General features: G+C 28.0%; 1 protein-coding gene across 3 annotated transcripts in view; it reads right to left on the bottom strand.

Moving 5' to 3' along the window:
* Positions 1-5,674: 5,674 nt before the first annotated feature.
* The window catches only part of LOC148232834 (uncharacterized), a 248,966-nt gene continuing 232,427 nt past the window's right edge, over positions 5,675-22,213 (bottom strand). For all 3 annotated transcript variants that reach the window (XM_088190570.1, XM_088190569.1, XM_088190571.1), the window contains 4 exons: positions 20,665-20,800; positions 9,255-9,388; positions 6,160-6,388; positions 5,675-6,092 (listed from right to left, as the gene is read on the bottom strand). In XM_088190570.1, coding sequence (XP_088046696.1) covers positions 5,989-6,092; positions 6,160-6,388; positions 9,255-9,388; positions 20,665-20,800 — 603 coding nt within the window. In that variant the 3' untranslated portion in view covers positions 5,675-5,988. The remainder of the gene's footprint in view (positions 6,093-6,159; positions 6,389-9,254; positions 9,389-20,664; positions 20,801-22,213) is intronic.

Here is a 22,213-nt window from a genome sequence, read left to right as displayed (position 1 = left end):
GATGATTTGCGCTAATTCCGTCTGGGTTTTCATTATTGTTACCCCTCTTGAGCTCGCACACACAATAATAAATTATCAATTTAATTCAAGTCGAGATTTGGCAAAGCGATACCCGAGACCGCCTTATTCATTTAGCGACGACGCCTTTTGTGACCGAGTTTCCACGAGAGTGGGAGGATCTCGGAGACAAAGGGACGCGGAATGCAAACCGGCATCCGAGGTAAGGCCCTTAAGGTCTCCGCAACCTGGGGATCTGTTCGCGGGACGGCTGAGTGATGAATTTCTGGGCTTAGACCGGGCCAAGATGGATGATGGGATCTCCGGGACTCGCCGAAAGCGACCCCCAAAAAAAATATATAACAACCCCACAAAAGGATTTGGGAATTCTCATCCCACTCGCCCGGCGCTTAAGTAATTAAATTCCGTTAAAACGGGAGCATTTTTTTTGCTTGGATGCGAGGGGTAATTTTTCATACGAAAATTTATAGGGGAGCGTCTTCGCGAAGGGATTTGATAACGGTAGACGTTAAACAAGTCGGGATAAATGTTTGCTGGATGGAAATTTTAAATAATAAGGAGAAAATTTTTAAACTTTGACCTTCGAGAATTTCTTTCACGGATCCCTATCGCTGCTTAATATAAAAGGTAACTTCTGAAATTATTAAAAAAAAATGAAATGACACATAAATGTATTATATTCTATATAGTCTTTATAAGGCACAGTTTGGCATTCATCAAAAATTTTTAATATTATTTTTTTAAATACACATATATTTTAAACTTCTGAATTCAATATAATTAAACTCATTTTAACGACCGTTTCGAACAAACGAAAAGAGAGAGCAAAAGTCTCAAAAGATTACCACACACGGTATTTTTACAACAATGGAAAAAAATCGTGACTAAGCAATTGCGTCAAAAACTTATAATATTGCACAACCCACCTAATATATTATAAAAAGTATCGCTAAAAAAACTACTCTTTGTTTTAAAAAAAATGCGCGATGTACAATACGTTATACCATGCATAATTATGGCAATTTTACCGTTTGGTTATCGATCACTGGAGTGACTAGCTAGACATTTTTTCTTTTAAGGCGTAAAAAGTGATGCAACTGGCCCGTAAGCATCCTAATCTGTGATTCGTTAGTGTTGTCTCGAACCAGCATTTTTTTAATATGTAACAATTCTTATATTAATACCAGACACAAGTCCAGTATTATTATAAAAACACATTACGATAAATCCCAGCTGCGTTATATAATCACAGCTGACAATAATACACCTCGATACGCCAGCGAAGACTCTCTGATTTCCAAAACCTATTTTTTTTACTTCACCACTAAATATAATTATTGAAATTTATATGTGGTTATTTATATACATTTTTAAAATAAACCATAACCATATTTTTCAGCATCTATTTGGTTAAAAAGTCACAACTTTGGCCTCAAAAGCCGAAATCATTAAGGAGACCAGTCTAGTATCAGTATAATATAATAATTTCTGGGTATTGGTGTCTGGATTGACTGTCTAGACCTTCCAATCAGGGGGTTTATTTGTTGACAAATAATGTTATTAATTATATATATAGCTCCCCTATTGATAAATATTATTCATGGATCCGTCCGTAAGTTGCAGGCGTCTCCGAAATAGACTCTTAAATATTTGTGGTATATGTATATACTCAAATCTTTTGATACAGTATAAAAACAAACAAGGTGTGTTGTAAAACCACGACTATAACCAAAAGAAATGGTTAAAGTTAAAAAAAATAATAATTAATAATTTTGTAAGATAATAATCACTCACTTTATAATAATAAAAAAGGAACTATTTTTAAAGATATTGCCTTTATTGAAGCAAAAGTAACGATTCAAGTCGATGAAACACATATTACATATACTCGTGATTCATGTACAAATATATATAGCTAATATTATTTGCAGTTGTTCGCACTTAACGAAAAAGCAATATGTATTGTCCCTTTTCTTTTTTTGTCTTGTCATATATTAGATTGACGGGACTTTAGTGTACAATTTTATTGGATTCTTTTCACGGATGATATATTTTACAAAGACTCAAATACGATTCTCCTTTTTTCCGGCAAATACACATACACAGGATGTCCAGAACGTTTGCAGAAATGAAAAAATGTAATAATGGCATATGTACAGTATATGTATGTATTTATATATATTAGTTACGTTTTTAAGCAACATATATAATATATCGCTCAATAGAGCAAAAAAATGTTTATTTAATAACGGTTTTAAATTATGGTTTTTGTATAAAATTTTACAGATTGCTCTATCGAGAAAACATCCAGCTTACAACGTATTTTGAACTATATTAAATTATTACAATTTAATTTTGATTATGATTATATTAGCTTCATAAGCTTGGTTATAAAATTCAACAAGCTTAGTTATTTACTTTTGACATTAAGCCAAGTTGAGAAAAATAAGCGAGACGATCCGAGAAAATGAAAAGTTTCAGGTTTTTCCACGACATTTTCCGCTTCATTTACCATTTAAATTCCGAGGTGGAATAACCGAGCGCGAAATAGCATCATTCGGAAGGAAGAAGTATTGGATGAATTTGGAAAATGAGCAATCCGTCCCTAGACGATCCGAACCCAACGGTAGACCAAGTTTCCAGCCCTCGTTTTACGCCACACTGGGCTAATGAATGTAAAGTGCATCCTCCTCGAAAGGATCCTTAATAAACTGCCTGCATTTTGGAAGGTAATGAACATTTAAATTTCTAATTCTCATATATAGTACACCTACAGATACTAAAATATAATCCCATTAATAACTAGACTAACAAAATATATACTTTATGTTTAATAATATTAAGTTTCAGATAAATGAGATGTGCAAATATTGTTAACGAGTATACTAATTGTTTTTGTATTTTATATGGTATTGATAAATGTACATAATAAAAAAATTAATTCAATTTAGATGACCATGTCGATGACTATTACATATTAAATTTTTTTTTTAATTCCTATTATATCAAGAAGCTTAAAATTATTGATTAATATATTTTGATAATTTGGATCGATTTTCTTATATTTTTCTAACCTATACTTTAGGGCATAAACATATTCCGTTGCTAGAATTTGCATGCAATTAAATTTGCTAACTAATTCCTGCATCTCAGATTTACTTGAGACTTTTATAAAACAATGGTTTTATTTATGCAAGTGGGTTTTAATATTTTTTAAATGAAAAATACTTTAATTATACAAATGCAATGTGAAGTTTGCGCTTGAAAAGTATTAATGGTTTATTTTATGTTAAGATCTGTGTTGTAAATTGCAACACGTAACACGTCATCTTCAGTTCTGCAGTTGCTAAGAGACTGAGCGAGTACGCGATCTGCGTCGCGTCGCTCGGCACTCCATCTGGCGGCTACTGTCTCTTGTTCACCCCTACTGGCGTCATTAAAACATTTTTTTGATAATTTAATTAAATTTCGTTATTTTACTGTTAAATAAAAGCTTTATATTTTTTGTCAAATAAATTTCATTAAATTTTGCGACCCAAACCTGTTTGTGCAGCACTGTTTTTAATCTTTTAAATTTTCCGTTGTCACTTGACAGGCATAAGCCCAACGCGTTACAATGGGTTAAATTTGTATCAACTGAGTAGATCGATCAGACACATTGAATACTTACAACTAAGTATTAAACCTATATATAGTAATTAAAAATCTGAAAATTTGCGATATTTATATATTTTTTTATAAATTTTTACTCGACTGGCATCAGAATTCAAAGCATAAAATCTACAACTGAGAAAAGGCTGACTTAACTTCATACGAGTGAATATTGCAGAAGCCGCCGCTTCTCTCTTCGCCTCCATTAGTATAGAGCGACCCACTTAGGTGACGCATGCAGTCTGTGGATTATTACGCAACAAATTAAATAACAACTATATTTGTTTTGACAAAAATAAATTCCTATACTCTAAAACGCAAAAAGTTTAAATAGTATTTTTTATATTTTATTGTAATTATTGTAAATCATGCGATTTTTAATTTATAAATAATATATAAATTGTGTTTAAATCATTCATATGCATTTTAGATGTTAGAAGAACTTTAATATAAATTTCTTAATAATTATCACTATAAATTATTTTTATCGATAGAAAAAAATACAATTGAAACTGATATATTGCTGTTTGTTGTAGTTTTACTGCTGCTATAACTGTGTTTTGTTTTAATATATAATGAAAAATTTATTGCATATATTTTAAATAGAATAGTAATTAATTTCTAAAGAATTTTTAAAGTCATTAAAATTATTTACTCCTATTTTTATTAATAATGCCACAAAATGATAGTAAATATATAAAATTTAATACATATACATATATAAATATTACTGGAATTGCTATAAAAATATTAGATATTATTATTTATTTTTAATATTAAAAATAAAATAAAACACACAAAATTATTCATTTCCATATATATTTTTGTTATCTTCTTTCCTCAATAATTACAATAACTTTATTTATTAAATATATATAATTTATATATTACAATCGTTTGACATAACTAAACTTCTATACGGAAGAGCCTATTCGGTTTATTTATTTATTTATTTATTAAACATACTTTCGCAATGGTTTGTTTTATAACCAGTTAGTAGTAAGTACATCCATGCGTTTTTTCACAATGAACCCATTTAGGTATAAATATATTTTTTTTAACATATTCAACAATAAAACACACACAAATACATATACACGTTCGTAAATCACACTTTTTATCGAATAGAAAAAATCATATATACATATTCCATAGTTTCTGAAACATAAATTCTGACCCAAAGTTTTGACTCGAGCGCCCATGCTCGTGACAGTTTTCTAAATACCTGCGAACGACATCAAAAAAATGCACGAAATATATTTGTGAATTTATGATTTAATCAAACAATAATGTACGTGTAGTTTTTAACTTTTAATAATATTATTTTAATTTAAGCTCTTCGAGATATTGCGCTAAGATAATTATTAGTTCAAGAAGAAGAATTTGATTTAAAGAAGCAGGACGGTGTCTAACGCTATTTTTATATAAAAATATATTCAAATAAATATATAAAATAAAATAAATCAAAAATTAATATAAAAATCAATCAAATAATTTATATTTTTTACTAGACATATAAAATGTTTTAAACTCTTTATTATTCATAATATATTTCACAATTATTTTCATCTATATTATGTATATATTTTATTTATTATTAGACACGTTATAAAATGTATATTATAGTTTAATATTAAACAGTTTTATATCATTCTTAAATTTAATATCCCTGTACATTTATTACTAATAACATTGAAATAAAATTGTTTTATTTTAAATCATACAAATTCAATTTATTTTATACAATAGGAATAGTATAATGAATGAATAATATTTACAATACAATATTAAATTAAAATGTAATAAATTCGTATATTATTATTGCATATATTTCTTACGTAATATACAATATAATAATAGTATAATATTTTTTTAGTAAATATGTTACACTCACATATAAGATTTTAATAGTTTTGTGAAAGTTTTTTAAACATATATTTATTATCAAAAAAAATTAAATCATAAATAAGAATCATTTTTTTTAATAACTTATTGTTATTATCTTTTCACACTATTTATTTAAATGTTATTATGCATATTTATCACAACATATCAAATCATATTATTAAGTCTATTTCATAGAATTATCTAATATTATATTGTATTTACAATACGTGTATGTGTATAATATATACAGAATGAACAAAAAAGTTAAATCATCACTAATAACTTAATATCAAAATAACTGAGAATTTTTGTATTCACCTGTATATTATACATCAAACACATCAAAAGGGTATACACTTTCATGCTTTTGCATTGTATTTTAATTAATGGAACGTTTCGTGTATTAAAAAACATCTTACGAAAGCAAACTAACTATCTCGTGTTGGACAGATTTAGTTTTACTAAGAGACCTTGTACTAAGACAGCTCCAGCTAGTAGAGGAAGAATGTTTAGGATCGGTTTTATGGTGGCACGACCTAAAAAAATATATTCTTTATAATAACATCTTACATTTTTAGACATATTTTAGTGTAAAAAACTCACCTGAAAGACTGTGGCCCATTACAGAAGCCAATTGAGGTCTGTCTTCTTTGATTTCTAAGGTCACACTGGTACTTCTGTACACGTCAAAGAGTGAAGCTTCGCATCTTATTCTTAATTTAGAAACGGAAGTGGAACTGCCAAGAAGATCCGTTTCCAGCTCTAGTGTAGAACTGGAAGATTCCATACCATCTGGAGATGTGACAATTGAGGACACCGCAAAACCGGGGACCTGTTGAAAAAAATAGTTTACTAAGCTTTATAGCTTTATACAAAATTGATTTACTATATTATTCTTTATACTCTTAGCCTATTTAGAGATGTACTAAAAAAACTGTCAATCAAAGTATTTAATACACGTTCCTCTTAAAATTATCTTTTCAATTTCTTAGATAAAAAATATCTTACCTTAATCAGTTAATCTAATCGCAAGAATATTGACTAAATTTTAGAATTATTTTTTGGTGTATTTAAAAGCTAAGATATATTTTTTTCATTTTAAAAGTAAGATTTTAATGGTAAGGATTTAATATAGTTTATAAATTTCTTATAAAATGCTGATATATAATTATATTAAATAGTATCTGAGACAGATTTTATTCTTTTCTAATTTCTATTTAACTTTATTTTCATACAATTAATAATTACGACACTCAATATATTATACATATTTTTTTTAAATATATTTTAATATCTAGTCAATTGGTTTAATATATAACTACATTACTACATAATATTAAGTATATAAAGTAACTGTTCAAAGCTTTTCCGAAAAGTTTAAAAGGTTATTTATTTATTTGTTTACAATTGCATATTTAATTTTTAATTAAAAGGTACATTTTTAATATATTTTTACCATAAACTTATTATTAATAATATTGTATGTAAATAAAAAAGTTAAATTAAGTTTTATAATTGACTTGTTTTTTTATATTTTGTAAAATGACATTTAAATAAATTAATAAGGAAAAATATTTTAAATAAACATACATTATTATAATAATACAATTTTTCTACGAATATGCACATTATTTTGAAGCCTTTGTATGTCTGTCTAAAATTCTAAATCATATGTACTTCGAAACTTAACTACGAAAGTGCTTAAATACGCAGATACATAAGTACTTTATTAATTCAATACTTAGATAGTTAAATATTTAAGACCAAGTATAGTAAATATTATAATTTATATTGTACTTTTTTTACCTTTTAAGTACATTAAATAAATTCTTAAATAAAAAAACACGATTTATTAAAATTATTTTTAATCATATTATTATACACAAACACTAAAATACTCTCGTATTTTGGTACAAGAATATTTGAGTAAATAAATATTTAAGTAATTAAAAACAGTTTAAATGTTGCAATTTAATTGCACACGATCTACTAAATTTTACTTTATTAAAATAATTACGAAATTACTCAGATACATTAAGTTTATGAGAACTTGAGTACTTTGACCAGAAATCACATATGTACCTTTGTGTTTTTAAATTTCAACTTTATCTGAGAGATCGGAATTGGTGAATAATATATATTTTCGATCGATTATTACAGATTATTAAGATTACCCAAATTTTCCTATTTTAATGAAAGAATATCGTTATGATAAAAAGTACACTGCTATAAATAAACTCTTAAAACATAAATATATTTTTTAAATGTACTTGAGCTTTCCTTACATAAGTAATTTAACACAGAGATAATTAAATACTTTAGCCCTAAGGTAATTAAATGGTTCATGAATTTATCAACTATTTAATAAATATATTTTTGGTGAATTTTAATACATAAGTGTAAATTTTATTAAAAGAATACTAAAATACGCAAATAAATATTTTACATCTAATTATTCAAATTTTATAGTATTTATGAACTTAAATATTCAATATTTATGTAAATAACCACTTAAAACCAGATTTAAAACCAGAACGAAGCAAAAATAATATTTAAAGCCCAAAAAGTTGAGGGTCCGATATCCGCACACTCGCTAGCTTCGGTACCTCACGGCAGTGAGATACCGACAGCCAGTCAATGTTTTTACACTGTATTGACGATTTTTATAAACTAAAAGTACATATACACAGGTAATTTATCACATTAGTGCACAGGTAATCCAATATTATATAGATAAATATTGCTTTCTAAATTTAAAAAAAATAAGATAGATTTTATTTTGAAATTTTCAATAAACTTTTAAACATTTTTTTTTGTCAAAAAATAAATATACGTACATTAATAATTTTTTCAATACTTGTTTACTGTTTATTAAAAAACGCAGATACTTTTGTACTTCAATAAAAAAAAAACAGTGAAAATAATATTATCTATATTTAACACACATTAAAAATACGTGATTATTTTTTTAATTTTTAGTACATACATACATATATGTGTCTGAAACCAAAACGGCTGGTTTACCGTCCTATGGGCCGGTATTCCGGCCTGCAAAGAAAAATCTTTTTTTGTGATTTTCCAATATGCAGGTGTATAGTGGTGCAAATTATGCTGGTTTATTATTTTTATATGCAATAAATATTTTTTTATTGTTTTTTGTGTGCAATTGTTAAAACAAAAAAAAATTAATTAAAAATTGCTTTTTTTAGTCCAATATTTTTTCTTTATAAAGGTTAAGTAAAAATTTAAATTAATATTTTAGTACTTAGGTATTTATTTGCTCCAATAGAACTTTGAAACAGTTTAAGTAAATTAAATGTGAAAGATTTATAAAATAGAACTAGAAATAACTTAAGTACGCGAATACACAAGTTATTAAACATGTCATTATTAAAATATTTAAATACAAAAAAAAGAGTGTAAAAATTACAATTTAAATTGTAAAATATTGACTTATATCAGTGTTATAGCTTTAAATCAGTATCAAACGATATTTATTTAGAAATAACCTAATATATGCTTTGATCATAGGTAAAAATAATAAAATTATTACTTCAATTAAAATTTAAAATTTTTATGTTTTATTAGTTGATTTTTCTATGTGTATGATATTTTTTCATATATTATATTTACTTATTTACTAAAAACATAAAAATAAACGAGTGTTTTTCCATGATAAGATTTGCAATAGTTATTACCTTCTGTTCGTTGACGAACCACGTAATGTTGGCCGCTGGATAACTAGAGGAAGAGGAGCAATTTGCTCTAATTCGATCTCCAGCTGAGTACCTCATTCTGTCGACAGATACGTTCGGTTCTTCGTTGGGTATTTCTGTGAAAAATAATAAACGAATTCGTTACGTGATGGATTTATAACAAAGAAAAGGTAATATATAACATAATATTATACCGAATTTGAGATATGCTATAATATTAGGATGAATTGCTACTGATAGCCAATTTACTTGAAAGTTGAGTTAAGCTCTCAGTTTTTTATTCAAAATGCTGTTTCTTTAAAAAATAAAAAATATTGATGTGCCCCATTTCCCGGTTGACCTCGCTACGATGCCGGATGTGAATTAATTAAATTGCCCCCCCCCCTTATAAATACATTTCGGGGTGTATCGGGGTTGAAAGGTTTTTCGGGGGCTTCGACTAGCAATGATACAGTGACCGGCGTTTGTCGAGAGGGCCGCAGCCCCGGGCTATACGTAATTTATTGCCAAAAGTTCCAGTAGTGCTTTTCGATGTAGCACAATCGGAACCGTATAGGCAATTAAGTATGGAACGTTAATCACACACATACACACATATACCTTAACAGGTCGAAAGGGTCGTCGTTGACAAATTGCTGGCCCTGTTTTCCGATCCCGCTTATTTATATTTTTGAGATAACACTACGTAGGATCTGTGATGCTGATAAACAATCAAAATGAAATACAATGGCATTGTTTTATAAGAGATTTGCGACAATATATATGTTTCCACGCTGCTTGTACGAGATCGCGATGCTGCGGCTACGAATGTATACTTTTGACTGCATGGAATATATAAGATAAATAGTCAGGGCCGTCGAGAGCAAACCCGGGCCCTGAGAAAACAATGCTTCCGGGCCTCATGACAAAAATGGAGTTTTATGTATTTTTTACATCGTAATATAATTTCTTGAATAAATATTAATAGGCACGAGTTAACCCTTTCTATGCTACAAATGAATATAAAAATCAGCCACCGTTTCGACATATTTTTTGAAATCATATTTTATATTAAATCATATCTACTCTTAATATTTACCTAATAATTAGTCGTGTTTTATTTGCTGCTCAGTTTTTCCATATTGTAAATTTATTTACTGTACGTAATATTTTTTAAAATAAAGTTAAGGGAATTTTTTCTTTCTTCCACCATCTCTTTAGGCAGGTCTGGATATAGTTACACCGGTAATAGCAATTAACATATGTGTATAATTAAATTTAAAATAATCTGTACTTTATTGTAGTATACAAATACCACATTAACAGAAAAAAGTTTTCCAAATTATAATCAAAAATATTTAGCAAATTCGGGTTATAAAAAAACACTAGCATATAATATTTTTACTGGATTATTAATTAAATACATAAGTGTATCCTGTTAACAAATGTAGTTAAATTTATTTTTATTATATATATAAAAGCTTAAATTATCACAATTCCAAAATTTTTGCTTTCGCAGGCCTATAGCGATAACGACAATAAATATTGAAAGCAAAAACGCAATTTACGAACGTCGAAAAGTGTTGAACGGCGTGCGATAACAGCAGCTACTATCTGATTGAAATAAATTTAAATGTGTAATGCGGCCCTGTACAAGTGCGGTAAATGTAGCGAACGCTATTTTGAATTAAAAAAATACTACTGTTAAATATTAATAATATAAATATTATACTCATATTAAATAATATAATACATTATTAATACATATTTTAACCATGTCTTTGGAACTTATGTAAGGTGGTAGTTGTGTAATTTGGGTTAATTACCATTACATACACCTATATATTTAAATAAAAATGTTGGTTTTTATATTTTCGTATTTGCGAATAATCACGTACAATTTACATTTGTTAGATTTACGTGAAGTTTTTATCTACTCCAGGCAAAATCTGGATTTCGGACGAAGAGCTGCAGCAGGTGACGTGAAGAGAGAAGCGGCGGCTGATGCAATTTTTGATGTTTTTAAGAGTCTTTGATAGTCAGCCACCTCATAGTCGAATTTTTTATGATTTTCGTGAGTTCCTGTTAAAGATATTTTAAACTTTTTGTGATGCCTTGTTTTTCAAAATAAATGTAAGAAAAATTCTCTTTGGGAATGAACGAAAAAATTATCGTTAGTTGCCAGCGTTCCTGTATTTATACTTATAGCCCCATTTATAGCAGATTTTATTTTTCAACCATTTCAGTAAAACGGCCAAATAAAAAAATGTAATTTTTATTTGAAACAGATTTCCCTCATACATTGCAGTGAATCCCGATGAAAATCACAAATGTTATATAATAATATATTTTTTCTGGGCGTTTGCGACGTAAACTTTCAATTTTTCTGATTTATGATTGGTACTTCGATTTAATCATTAAAAAGTTTTTCTCACGGTGGTGCCCTATTTTAACAAAAAAGCTCATTTTTTAATTTTACCTTAGTCTAGTGTTTTTTACGTAGGGCCCACGCCAAATCAATATTATTAGTTATATTTTTTTGTTAATTTGTCAATTTTTTTTGATATCGCAACCATGACTTTCTAAAAAAATATGGCAACACTAGCACAAATGTTTAATACGACGCGTGTTGAGGTTAAAATTAATTTATGTGTTTGTGAGTGTCCTACAATAATTTTGTAACATTTTATGAGCTTATTTTAAATATAGTTCTAATGCGTAAAATGAGAGGTAAAACAAAAAAAATCGTCAGTATTATTTGTAGTGATTATTTTAATTTTTGCTTTATACCAACTACTCATGATGTTCGTTTACCTACTTTGATAAACAAATCTATAAAAAATGTCGTCTTAAAGTCGAAACAATGGATTTGAACTTAAACAGCGTTATGATTCGAGGCAATTTAAGAATGTAAAGAAGAAATTTAAATAGAAGATTGGCAATAAATTCATTAGATAAAATTTGAGGTTAGTAATGAAATATTCATGCTCATAGCTAGAAAGTGAATGATGACAAAGATGCAAAAGAAATGGCACTAAGTAATACCACTCTTAGTGAGATAAAGAACCAGAACTTTAAAAAAAATAAAAGCAAGAAAATTCACAATACATGTAAAGAATCAACTTTAAGAAACAGACTGTATTGAAGTAAGATATATTACCAATGGGGTTTTAAGGAGATATGTTGTTTTATGTAACCTTTAAAACTACAACTATAGCCATTGATACTTACAATAAAATTAAAATTTATTTAGATAAAAGGCAATGAAAAATATATCAGCATGTGCTACTGCCATTATGGGGCAAAAAACGGTTGTTTAAAGTGAACGAAGGATGGCAACCCAAATATATTGCTTGTACATTGTGTCTTTTACAAAAAAAAATACAAGCCTTAACCTAATCTAAATGAAATTAGACATTCAATTATAAAATGTTTAAAGTTTAAAAAAAAATGCCAAAGATGAACGTCTTTTCAAACAATTTTGTAAGAATAAAAATGAAAAACACAATAGGCTATTGTTTTATACCTAAAGAAATTAAACGGGTTTCGTCCACGTCGTTCCATGGTCACATATCTCTTTGTTGAAATTGTTGTTTTACATACATGAAAAACAAATATTTTGTTTCTTTATGAATTAAAGTACAAGGACCACGATAGCTATGCGTTACCTCTCTACATAATCATCGTGTCAATATATTTAAATATTAATTCCATCACAACATCCTCATCCTCGCGGATGTTTCACATAAAAAAAATACAAATCACCCACAATTTTATTTTTATTCAACACCACGAAATATTTCACGTTTCACGAGCGCATAAATATTATATTTATTATTGTACCATATATACCGAAAACATTCTCAGAGATGCTCGCTTTCCGCGACAAACCAATAAAAAAAAACACACACACACCCTACCGATGATATATAATACTATATTATTATATACACACACATAGCACAATACATTCGTCGAAGAAATCTCATTCTTTCCACAATGGTGTTTGGTCTTTCTTCCTTTAAAGCTCACACTTCTCGTCCCAGAGCGTCATCAATCAAAAAAAAAAACCCACCCCGGGGGATGGATGCTTCGATCGCAAATATGAATTCATATCTTTGTGTACGCCCCTCCCTTTCTTTTGGTGCCAAGTTAACTTTGTGGATTGATCGGTTCGGTACATGCATAAGGAGAGGGGAGACAAATCGTCTTTGTAGTTTGGGAATTTAACAAAAAAACAATAACACATCGTGGCTAAACGACTACTAAAAACTACTACTAGCACTCTATTTTTTATATTTTTAATAATAAAATGTACAACTAGCTTGTACATTTACGCCACAAAAATAAGAGTTAACACTGCAGATTTAATATATTATATTAATAAAAAAAATAGAATAATGATTGATTACCTAGTATATAACCTAACTGTTTGAATTATTTTCTATTTTTTATCAGTGATTTTTTCGATCTTTGAAAAATGATTTTTTTGCTTCCTCAATTATTTTTTTCATAGTCTACTAAAATATATCAATTACTCTCTTTATGTGTTAATTTCTCCCACGAACCCAATACTGGTTGTCCCAGACTCGTCAATTTATCGACCACCATTTTGTTTGCTCTGTAGTTAACTCTGCCGATTGATGATAATGGATCCCAATTTATCGCTGTAGCAGGACACAATTTTACACACAAAACAATAACAGAAATTACCTGGGTAGGATTAGAGATCAATCGACGCGAAAATCCCAGGAAAATCTTTCGGGCCATTAAGTCGCACCTGAAAATCCAACAGGATAATATCGAGAGAGGATCGACTTACCCATACCTGGAGCCAGATAATGGATAAGGATTGAGAAATAATTGGTGTTTACTGAACGAGGGATCTATCTATACCTCGTGTGCCTACTCTGCGTGTATTTGTAATGTTTGGTATACAATGCGTGTCATATATTATCCTATACGTGTGTATAATATGCTTTTGATAGCATAACAATATTGACAGTTTGATATAATGCGTAATTATCGTCGTATCGAAATTATTTAGTATATATGTTAAATAATAATGCCATAATAATTTTAATCGATTTAACATACTTAAGACATGTATATTTTTATAGTCTTAAAAATAGTATCTCAACATTTTAAAATTGAATTTAAACACCCAGTATTAAATTTTATTAATTAAACAGGATTGTTTTTGTCCTACCCGTTTCACTGACTTTAACATAAATAATGAAAAAATCTTCTGATGCCAAATATGATACAAATATACGTCGCATACATGGATTTTGAGAAGGCCTTTGACAAGGTTTTTCATGGGTTATGAGTAAATATTGTTAGGCTCTGGTTACGCAGGTGATTTAATTAAATTATTTTTAAGTAATTTGAGCGGTCATAGACATTTTTTTATATTAAGGTATATTTTTTTATATATTGATAAAATTATTTATATAGGTCTATAGACAAATCTAATTTAAATCTTAAAATAAATAATATTTCTCTATCATTGATGATGTATGTAGATTAACTAATAAATATTTATCACAAAGAATCTTATGCATATGTAGATAAAATAAAATGCATCAATAAAAAAATACCACTTCTAAAATGTAATATGATCCTAAAATATTTGTGACCATGGAACGATAAAAATTACGCAGCTATCCCATCATTGCTTGCCAACAGTAATTATGCAAAGAATAAAATTACCAATTGTCTTTAAAACACACTTTGTAAAGCGCTGTCTTATTAAACGTGACACATAATCGAATTTCGACCGAATCTCAAGTGTCAAACAAAAAACGTTCCGGCGTCCGTTTTCTAATCAAGGGCCCGTTAAAAAGCGTCGCCGTTAATTTGCGGCCGTCGCTCTTTGTTGATCGACGCTCAACAATAATTAATCGACATTTTCGAGTCCCCCGTAAATTCGGGTCGGGGGTCACAAAACTCCCCCAAGGTTAATTTTCAGTTGGGGAGTTCAGCCAAATAACGCTACAAAGTGTTGAATAATATTCTCGTTCAATTTTACGACGTTTTAACAAGTGCCGCAAAACAATGGGTTATTTTATGGGGGAGTCGTTCTTTGACGTCTTTGTCGCGTCAGGAAGTTAAATAGTTTTTGGGGAACTTCTGAATAGACAATACTGAGCGTAAAACTGTAATGAACAAGCTTTAAAATATAACGAGATGCAAAATACCTATAGTGTTCGAAAACATTACAAATTTTTTGCTGTAGCATGAAAAAGGGAATATTTTTTCAAAAAGTTAAGTTTGTGTTTTTGGTATATACATATTTTATTGCACAATTGAATTTTTATACTTTTATATAGATAAAGATAAGCCTTCAGTAACAAAAAACGGTATCATAAGAGTCCTGATTAATTGAAGTGATGCAGCAGGTCGTCGAGTTAGTAGTAAGAAATTGAGTATGTAAAAACTGTATGCGAGCACATTTTACAAACCGTAAAGGGTTTTTTCGTATTTTTTTTATTATGAAAAAGTCATATAATTTATTATTATTAAATAGTTTAATATAAATAGCTGCTATTCATGCACTTATAGGGGATCTTGTTCAATTTAAAATAGTTTGGTGTTATTTTACTTAAACTCTCCTTTTTTCCAAGTCAAAAAAAATATTAGTTTAGATTAAAGGGCGAATGACTAGAGAAGTGATTCAGTACGACAGTGAACTGGCTTATATATTATTATACATTTTTAAATTCAAGATAGTCCCTTAGAGTCCTCGATCGCTTAAATAAAGTCATTGAATCGGGGCGGAACTAAACTTATTGCTGTTCCCAAATGCACGTACTAATAAATTAATTTACGAGTATCTGTATAACGTTCAATTTTAATAAATATTTTTTTTAAGGTTGTTATTTTATTAAATGCGATTTTATGAGATGCTGCGTTTGGTACATGTATAGCAAAAATATGCACTGACTCTCGCCTCCGATTACGTAAGGTGCACAATTTTCATTTAAGTGCTTTGAAACTGTTAATATGTACCGATTAACAGACGTTCGTTTCAACAACTAATAACGTTTGTTTTTTCAAATGGTAAAAAATTCATTGCTTATAAAGTTTTAGGAATTTTTCGAGACTTTTTTAGTAGGTTTTTTAATTTTAAGGCAACGATTATGAACGATTATATTTTTTGTTTATAAATGATATTCTTTATGCGATAAAGTATTCTATTGTTAAAAAAATATATTTTTATGTACGACCTATATTTTAAATAATCATCTTGATGACCATCCGGGAGATAAGGAAAATATAGGAAAACCTAATCTGTGCTGATTAATCGTAATTATAATAATATTATTAATATTTATTTTATTAATTTTAATTATATATGTAATATGCAATTAATTATTAATATATATGTAATTATAATAATATAAATAATATTAATATGTAAAATTTAAATTTTAATATTTTTTTCCTACTTGGTTTTAAAAAAAAATTGTCTGACAGTAGTAGCAAAATTTAGATATTTTTTTTAATATAAAGATGTGTTATAAATAGTTTTTGAGTCTTAATTTTTATATTTTAAAATATATTTGACCTTGTTATTTTTTTCTCAATGATTTTTTACTTTTTTATTAAATAGCAATTTTAAAATTTTTTTTAAACATTATCTTTAAAATTAAATTATAAACGATGTATTTTAATTGTGTTTCAATTTTTATTTCTCAAAATTTTCCACCCCTATACGTTTTACCTTAAATTGAAATTGGCGCCTAGTTAAGATTTTTTAATTTATTTAATAACTGCCATTTCTAAAAAAGATGGCAAATCATAATCTGAGCCTATTTTAAGAAAAAGTTCTATGTAAATAATACTAAGTTATAGTCAGTGTCTTATAAAAAGAACAAATTTTTCAATTTTTCATTTTTTTAATTCTAATTCTTATACATTTTAAGCATTTTTCCTTTTTTTTCAGCCCAGTTTTAAAAGAGTTATGATTTTTTAAATTTTGTAATAGACGAAATTTTGATACAACTGACTTTTAAACTTCCCTGATATACATATTATATATACAAGGTCTATTTCTAGTAAAAATTTGTTGTCGATATAATTACAAATATGGAAGTTATTATGTTTATATTTTTTTATATTCCATAAAAATAACAAAAAAATATAAAAAAACATATTTTTTTGGTTTTGAAACTCAATTAAAATTTCCAATAAAAAAGTTTTTGATTCATATTTTTATTCTATTTTTTAATGAAATAACGGTTTTATAATTTCTTAAAACCGTAATTATATTATATTAAACCAGATGGCATATCATACTAGCTAATATATTTAAAAGATTTTTTTTGTTAACTTAACTTTAGAATACAATTAGCACAAAAAATTCTGCTTTTAATATTTCTTAATATAATTAAGTTGTAACTTAATTAACAAAATATATATCATATGTAATTATTTATTGTAGTTCATAATAAAAACATTTTTTTATGATATTTGCCAAATTTTAAAAATATATGATAAAGTTAACTATATCAAAAAAAATTGAAAGGAACTAATGCTATATTTAAACTTCATGTTACAAATTTTAATTTGTGCCAACAATCTCTAATTATTATTAAATTCTTTTTTTATCAACAACGCATTTTTATTATCACGGGTTTCATCTGAATAACTCAAAACTTTTAAAGACCCATTTTTTATAGATAAGTATTAATTTTAATTATGCTGATATTTATATTTGCATACATTTTATAATGACACAACATGAAAGCTTATATTGGCTTGATTTTAAGTAAAGCTATATTTATAATCAGAGAATTTCAGTAGCAAATATAAGCGATTCACTATTTTACAAGATATTGTTTTTATAATATTAAATAAACTGAATTTTTGAAAAAGTTTTTTAATGAATTAAATAAACAAATATTTGATTACTTCTCTATTAAACTGTAAAAGCTGCTACTACCAATATTATTATGTGTTATTACGTTTCAGATTATTAGCTTATGAAATATTATAATTAAACTAGACAGTAAACCCAAACCATTATTATGCCCAATAGGATCATTTAAATCAGGCTTTAATTAAGAAAACGCCAGAATTGTCACCAGAGGGGCAGTTACGCGGATCACGATAAAGTGCCATTTTGTGCGGTTAAAATAATGGTAAAGAAATAAAAAAAAAGATTTTAAGCACAATGCTTTATTACATTTTTTATTGTACATTTTTAAAAACTAAAATACTTTAAAAATTGTGTTGTTCTTTCATAAATATAAATAACATACTGCTGAAATTAAACTTGAAGGTGTTTGAAATACGAATAAATGTTTAACCAGACAATAGTAACGAAAATAAAATTCTCACTAACCCTTTTTACGCAGCACTCAATTTCGGTTTTTGCTCCCGTAACGCAAAAATTGCTTTCTTAAATGTTCAATACAATTTAAATATAATACAATTATAAAAATATGATAAAATTATGATAATAAATATTTAAATATAAAATCAAACAAATCTGTAAAGAAGCTCGTTTGATTGTGCTATAAATAATATGAATGTTGCATATGTTGCGCCGAGTCTCTGGTAAAGGAATGTAATGAATTAAAGATGCGCCGTGAATAATATGACTGTATGATTCTGTAGGTTTAGCGACTGATTGATGTTTTATTTATTCAATATTAATAGATAAAACTTAATGAAATGATTTATGCGTTATGCGTTACATGTGTATGTAATGAGTTATGGTGACAACATCCAGAGTCTGATACAATACTGCGATAAATTAATAAAATTATTTTTAAATAAAAATGCGAAACGTCTCAATCCTTACTTTTAAATTATCCGATTAATGCAATAGTGTCATAAACACATGTTAGTATAGACTCACATACGCGTACGTACCCATACGCAAATAATGTCTGATTATTATATTGCTTCTAATTGTTACAGATCTAGATTATTTTCCGTGAATCAGAAACTTTATGATTATTTATAAAAATATATAAAATCTTTGATAATAATTAATTAGGTAAATGGCTTTAAAAGCAATAGAATTTTGTATTTACAAGTAATAATAATACCGATCCACGTATTACTTAGGGCTGAAACATATTTATTCAGTATCAAATATAATATGTTTTGTGGTTTATAGGAAGTTCATATACAACAGCATTGCTTCTGCTCAGTACTTGGATGGGACACACGTTTTTATTTAAAAAAAAACTAATTAATGGTCTCTATAATAAAAGTCAATCTTATTATATAAATTTACAAATGCAAAATAATATAAGTAGGTAGTATAATTGATTAAAGAAAATTATCTCCAAGAACACCCAGATCGGTTACGAAATCTGTGCAATGAAGCATGTGTCAATTTATATTATCAATATTTTTTAAACTATTTTATCTACCACTGGCAAATAGAACCTAGTAACCTTCCCCTATTTCCTGCTTCCATCATTCCACATCTATCGAATACAAAGAATATTTCAATTTCACCAACCTTCCCCATTCCGGCAGAGCTCATCCGACCTTGAAAGTTGAACGAGGGGTGGAGGCGCAGCCAAGAATGGGCATCATTATCATATTTCTCATTGAAAACATATATATCATTGGCTCAACAATGGATCTCGCATTGGCACCGGATCCCCAGCCATTTCGGATCTCTAGGACCACTTAACCCCGCATCTGTGCGTTTGACGTCACGCAAATTTTATGGCTCGAATACACTGAATGTACCCAAAAGACGTATGAGAATTTTTTTAAATATCAACAAACGCTGCTCCTGCAATTGATTTGAATGCCAACGTCAAATTATAATAAATACAACTTGCAAAAAAGAGAAAGACCATTGGCATCACGCCATAGAGTGATTTATATTTGTAGTAAAAAATGAGCAAAATATATAGTAGAGATCTGTAGCTGTACATATTGATATAATTTAATCTATGATATATATTATTTTTTTTATAAGGCGTGTATTTATCTTTACGCTACTGCCTTATCTCATTAGGAAGCATCGATACCTCACAAAACTGATGTATTAAAGATTTTTTATTTAGTTCTCCCTAAACATCCGTGTCAAATCCGGAAGAGGGCACTCTAGCAAATTAATTTCGTGCGAGTGATCGAGCTACTCCAGCATCAAAGTCGATCATCCGACCGAGTTAATCCGGCCAATAAATCACGGTTTGCCGATCATCGATTTGGCCGTAAATCAAACGGGTTTGGTGGGGGGAGGGGTTGTTCAAAAAGCATCCCCAACTCTGCCTCGAATGCACAAAACACAATTCTTTCTCCGGTCGTAAATATCGGCTCCTTTTTTACCCACCCACTAGAAAACACGGGCATTAAGTGAAAAACAAAGTGCCTGCTCCGCCCCCGGGTCGCTGTAGATAAAACACAGAGGTTTGTTTTTGTTTTTTAGACTTACCTACAACCATCATTTCAGCGGACTTGATGTCCGTGTGGAAAAGGGGAGCGTCCTCTGACACTTCGCACTCGTATTCTCCGGCTAACTCCCGCTTGACGCTTATCAACGTGACGCGACGGTCGTCTGAGTCTGACACCTGAAATCAAATAAAGAGTGTTAAATAACCTTTAAAAGTCCAAAGGCATATCCATCATGGCAAAAATAATTTTACCATTACAGATCAAATATACTTTATATTTTTTAAGCCATTTTAAATGACTTGATGATCAGTATTTTATTTCATTAGTTATTTAAAAGATACTTCTATATTATATTACGATAAAAAGATTTAGTAATTCCTAACCTTTTTACATAAAATTGTCATATTACTAAAATTCGTCGTAAAATCTATTAATCCATCGATGGATTTAAAAAAAAAAATTTTGAGCCGCTTGTACCAACCGCCCAAAACCTAAATGTGTAAATTGCTATTCATGGTTCTCTATCTAAAAAGTTTTGTTTTTACGTTCACGTACATATTTACTTTAAATAAAAAAAAATACTGTTTTTAATTTAACTCAATAGTTAGACAATATATTTTGAGAGCAGTAAATTCTGAAAAAGGCAATATTGACGAATCAATTATCATATATTTATTATCTTATGCCCTATGTCACGAGAATTAATTTCTCTGAATGTTTTATTTTAATCAAGAGTAGTTCTTTAGTTGATTTTTGCAATTCATTATTTTTGCTAAAATATATCATATATTAGGGAAGATCCAACTTTAATTTCCAAGCTTTTTTAATAAAAAAAAACACAAATTCAAAGATATGCTAGTTTTTAATTATTAATAAAACATTTTACGTATTCAATTAATTATAAAAAATAATATTAATTAAATGGCCACCTCTCAAACTTTTACAGCAGCCGATTCTATCGATGTAATTCTATGGTATCTCAGGTATGAGCTTGTGGATGTTGGGTTTTAGGTGCTCTAACAGCGTTCACCCTTTGAGAAGTGAGTTAAATTATACATATTTTTCCATATATTTGTTAGTATACATCTGGGAGTGAGTTAATTTCACGTATTTTTCCATATTTATTTATTTATTATTATTTTATATTGCATTTATTAAAAATTATAAAAAAAAATCAACGATTTTCAACGTATTATAACTTTAATTTATTTTACTACTTTTTTGAATTAATATATTTTAATAAAAAATTTTAACACTTTTCTATTGTTAAATTTCGTTAATTTATTCTATATATTTTTATTATAATATTCGGCTTTAGTGGATTTTCTTAATCTAATTCAGAGGCTCTCAATATTTTTTTATAAAATATTTTTGTTAGGTTCATTTTTTTCGTACTCTTCAATTCACTGATATTATTTTCTATAAAAATCATTTACATTAAATCAAATAATTTTTTTTTTATAAATAATAAAATGTAAATATATCAAATAGATCGATCGCCGTACATGTACGGCGATACCGCTCAAAGGGTTAAATCGCATAATATAGGCTGCCATTTGTCCCTCCTTGAATTAATAAAATAATATTAA

This window comes from Plectrocnemia conspersa, unplaced genomic scaffold, assembly GCF_051122295.1.
Source record: "Plectrocnemia conspersa isolate PC_06_02 unplaced genomic scaffold, ASM5112229v1 ptg000008l, whole genome shotgun sequence".
In the NCBI taxonomy this organism is placed as follows: Eukaryota; Metazoa; Arthropoda; class Insecta; order Trichoptera; family Polycentropodidae; genus Plectrocnemia; species Plectrocnemia conspersa.
The sequence above is the reverse complement of the archived record's forward strand: the minus strand, read 5'-3'. Positions and strand labels throughout refer to the sequence as shown.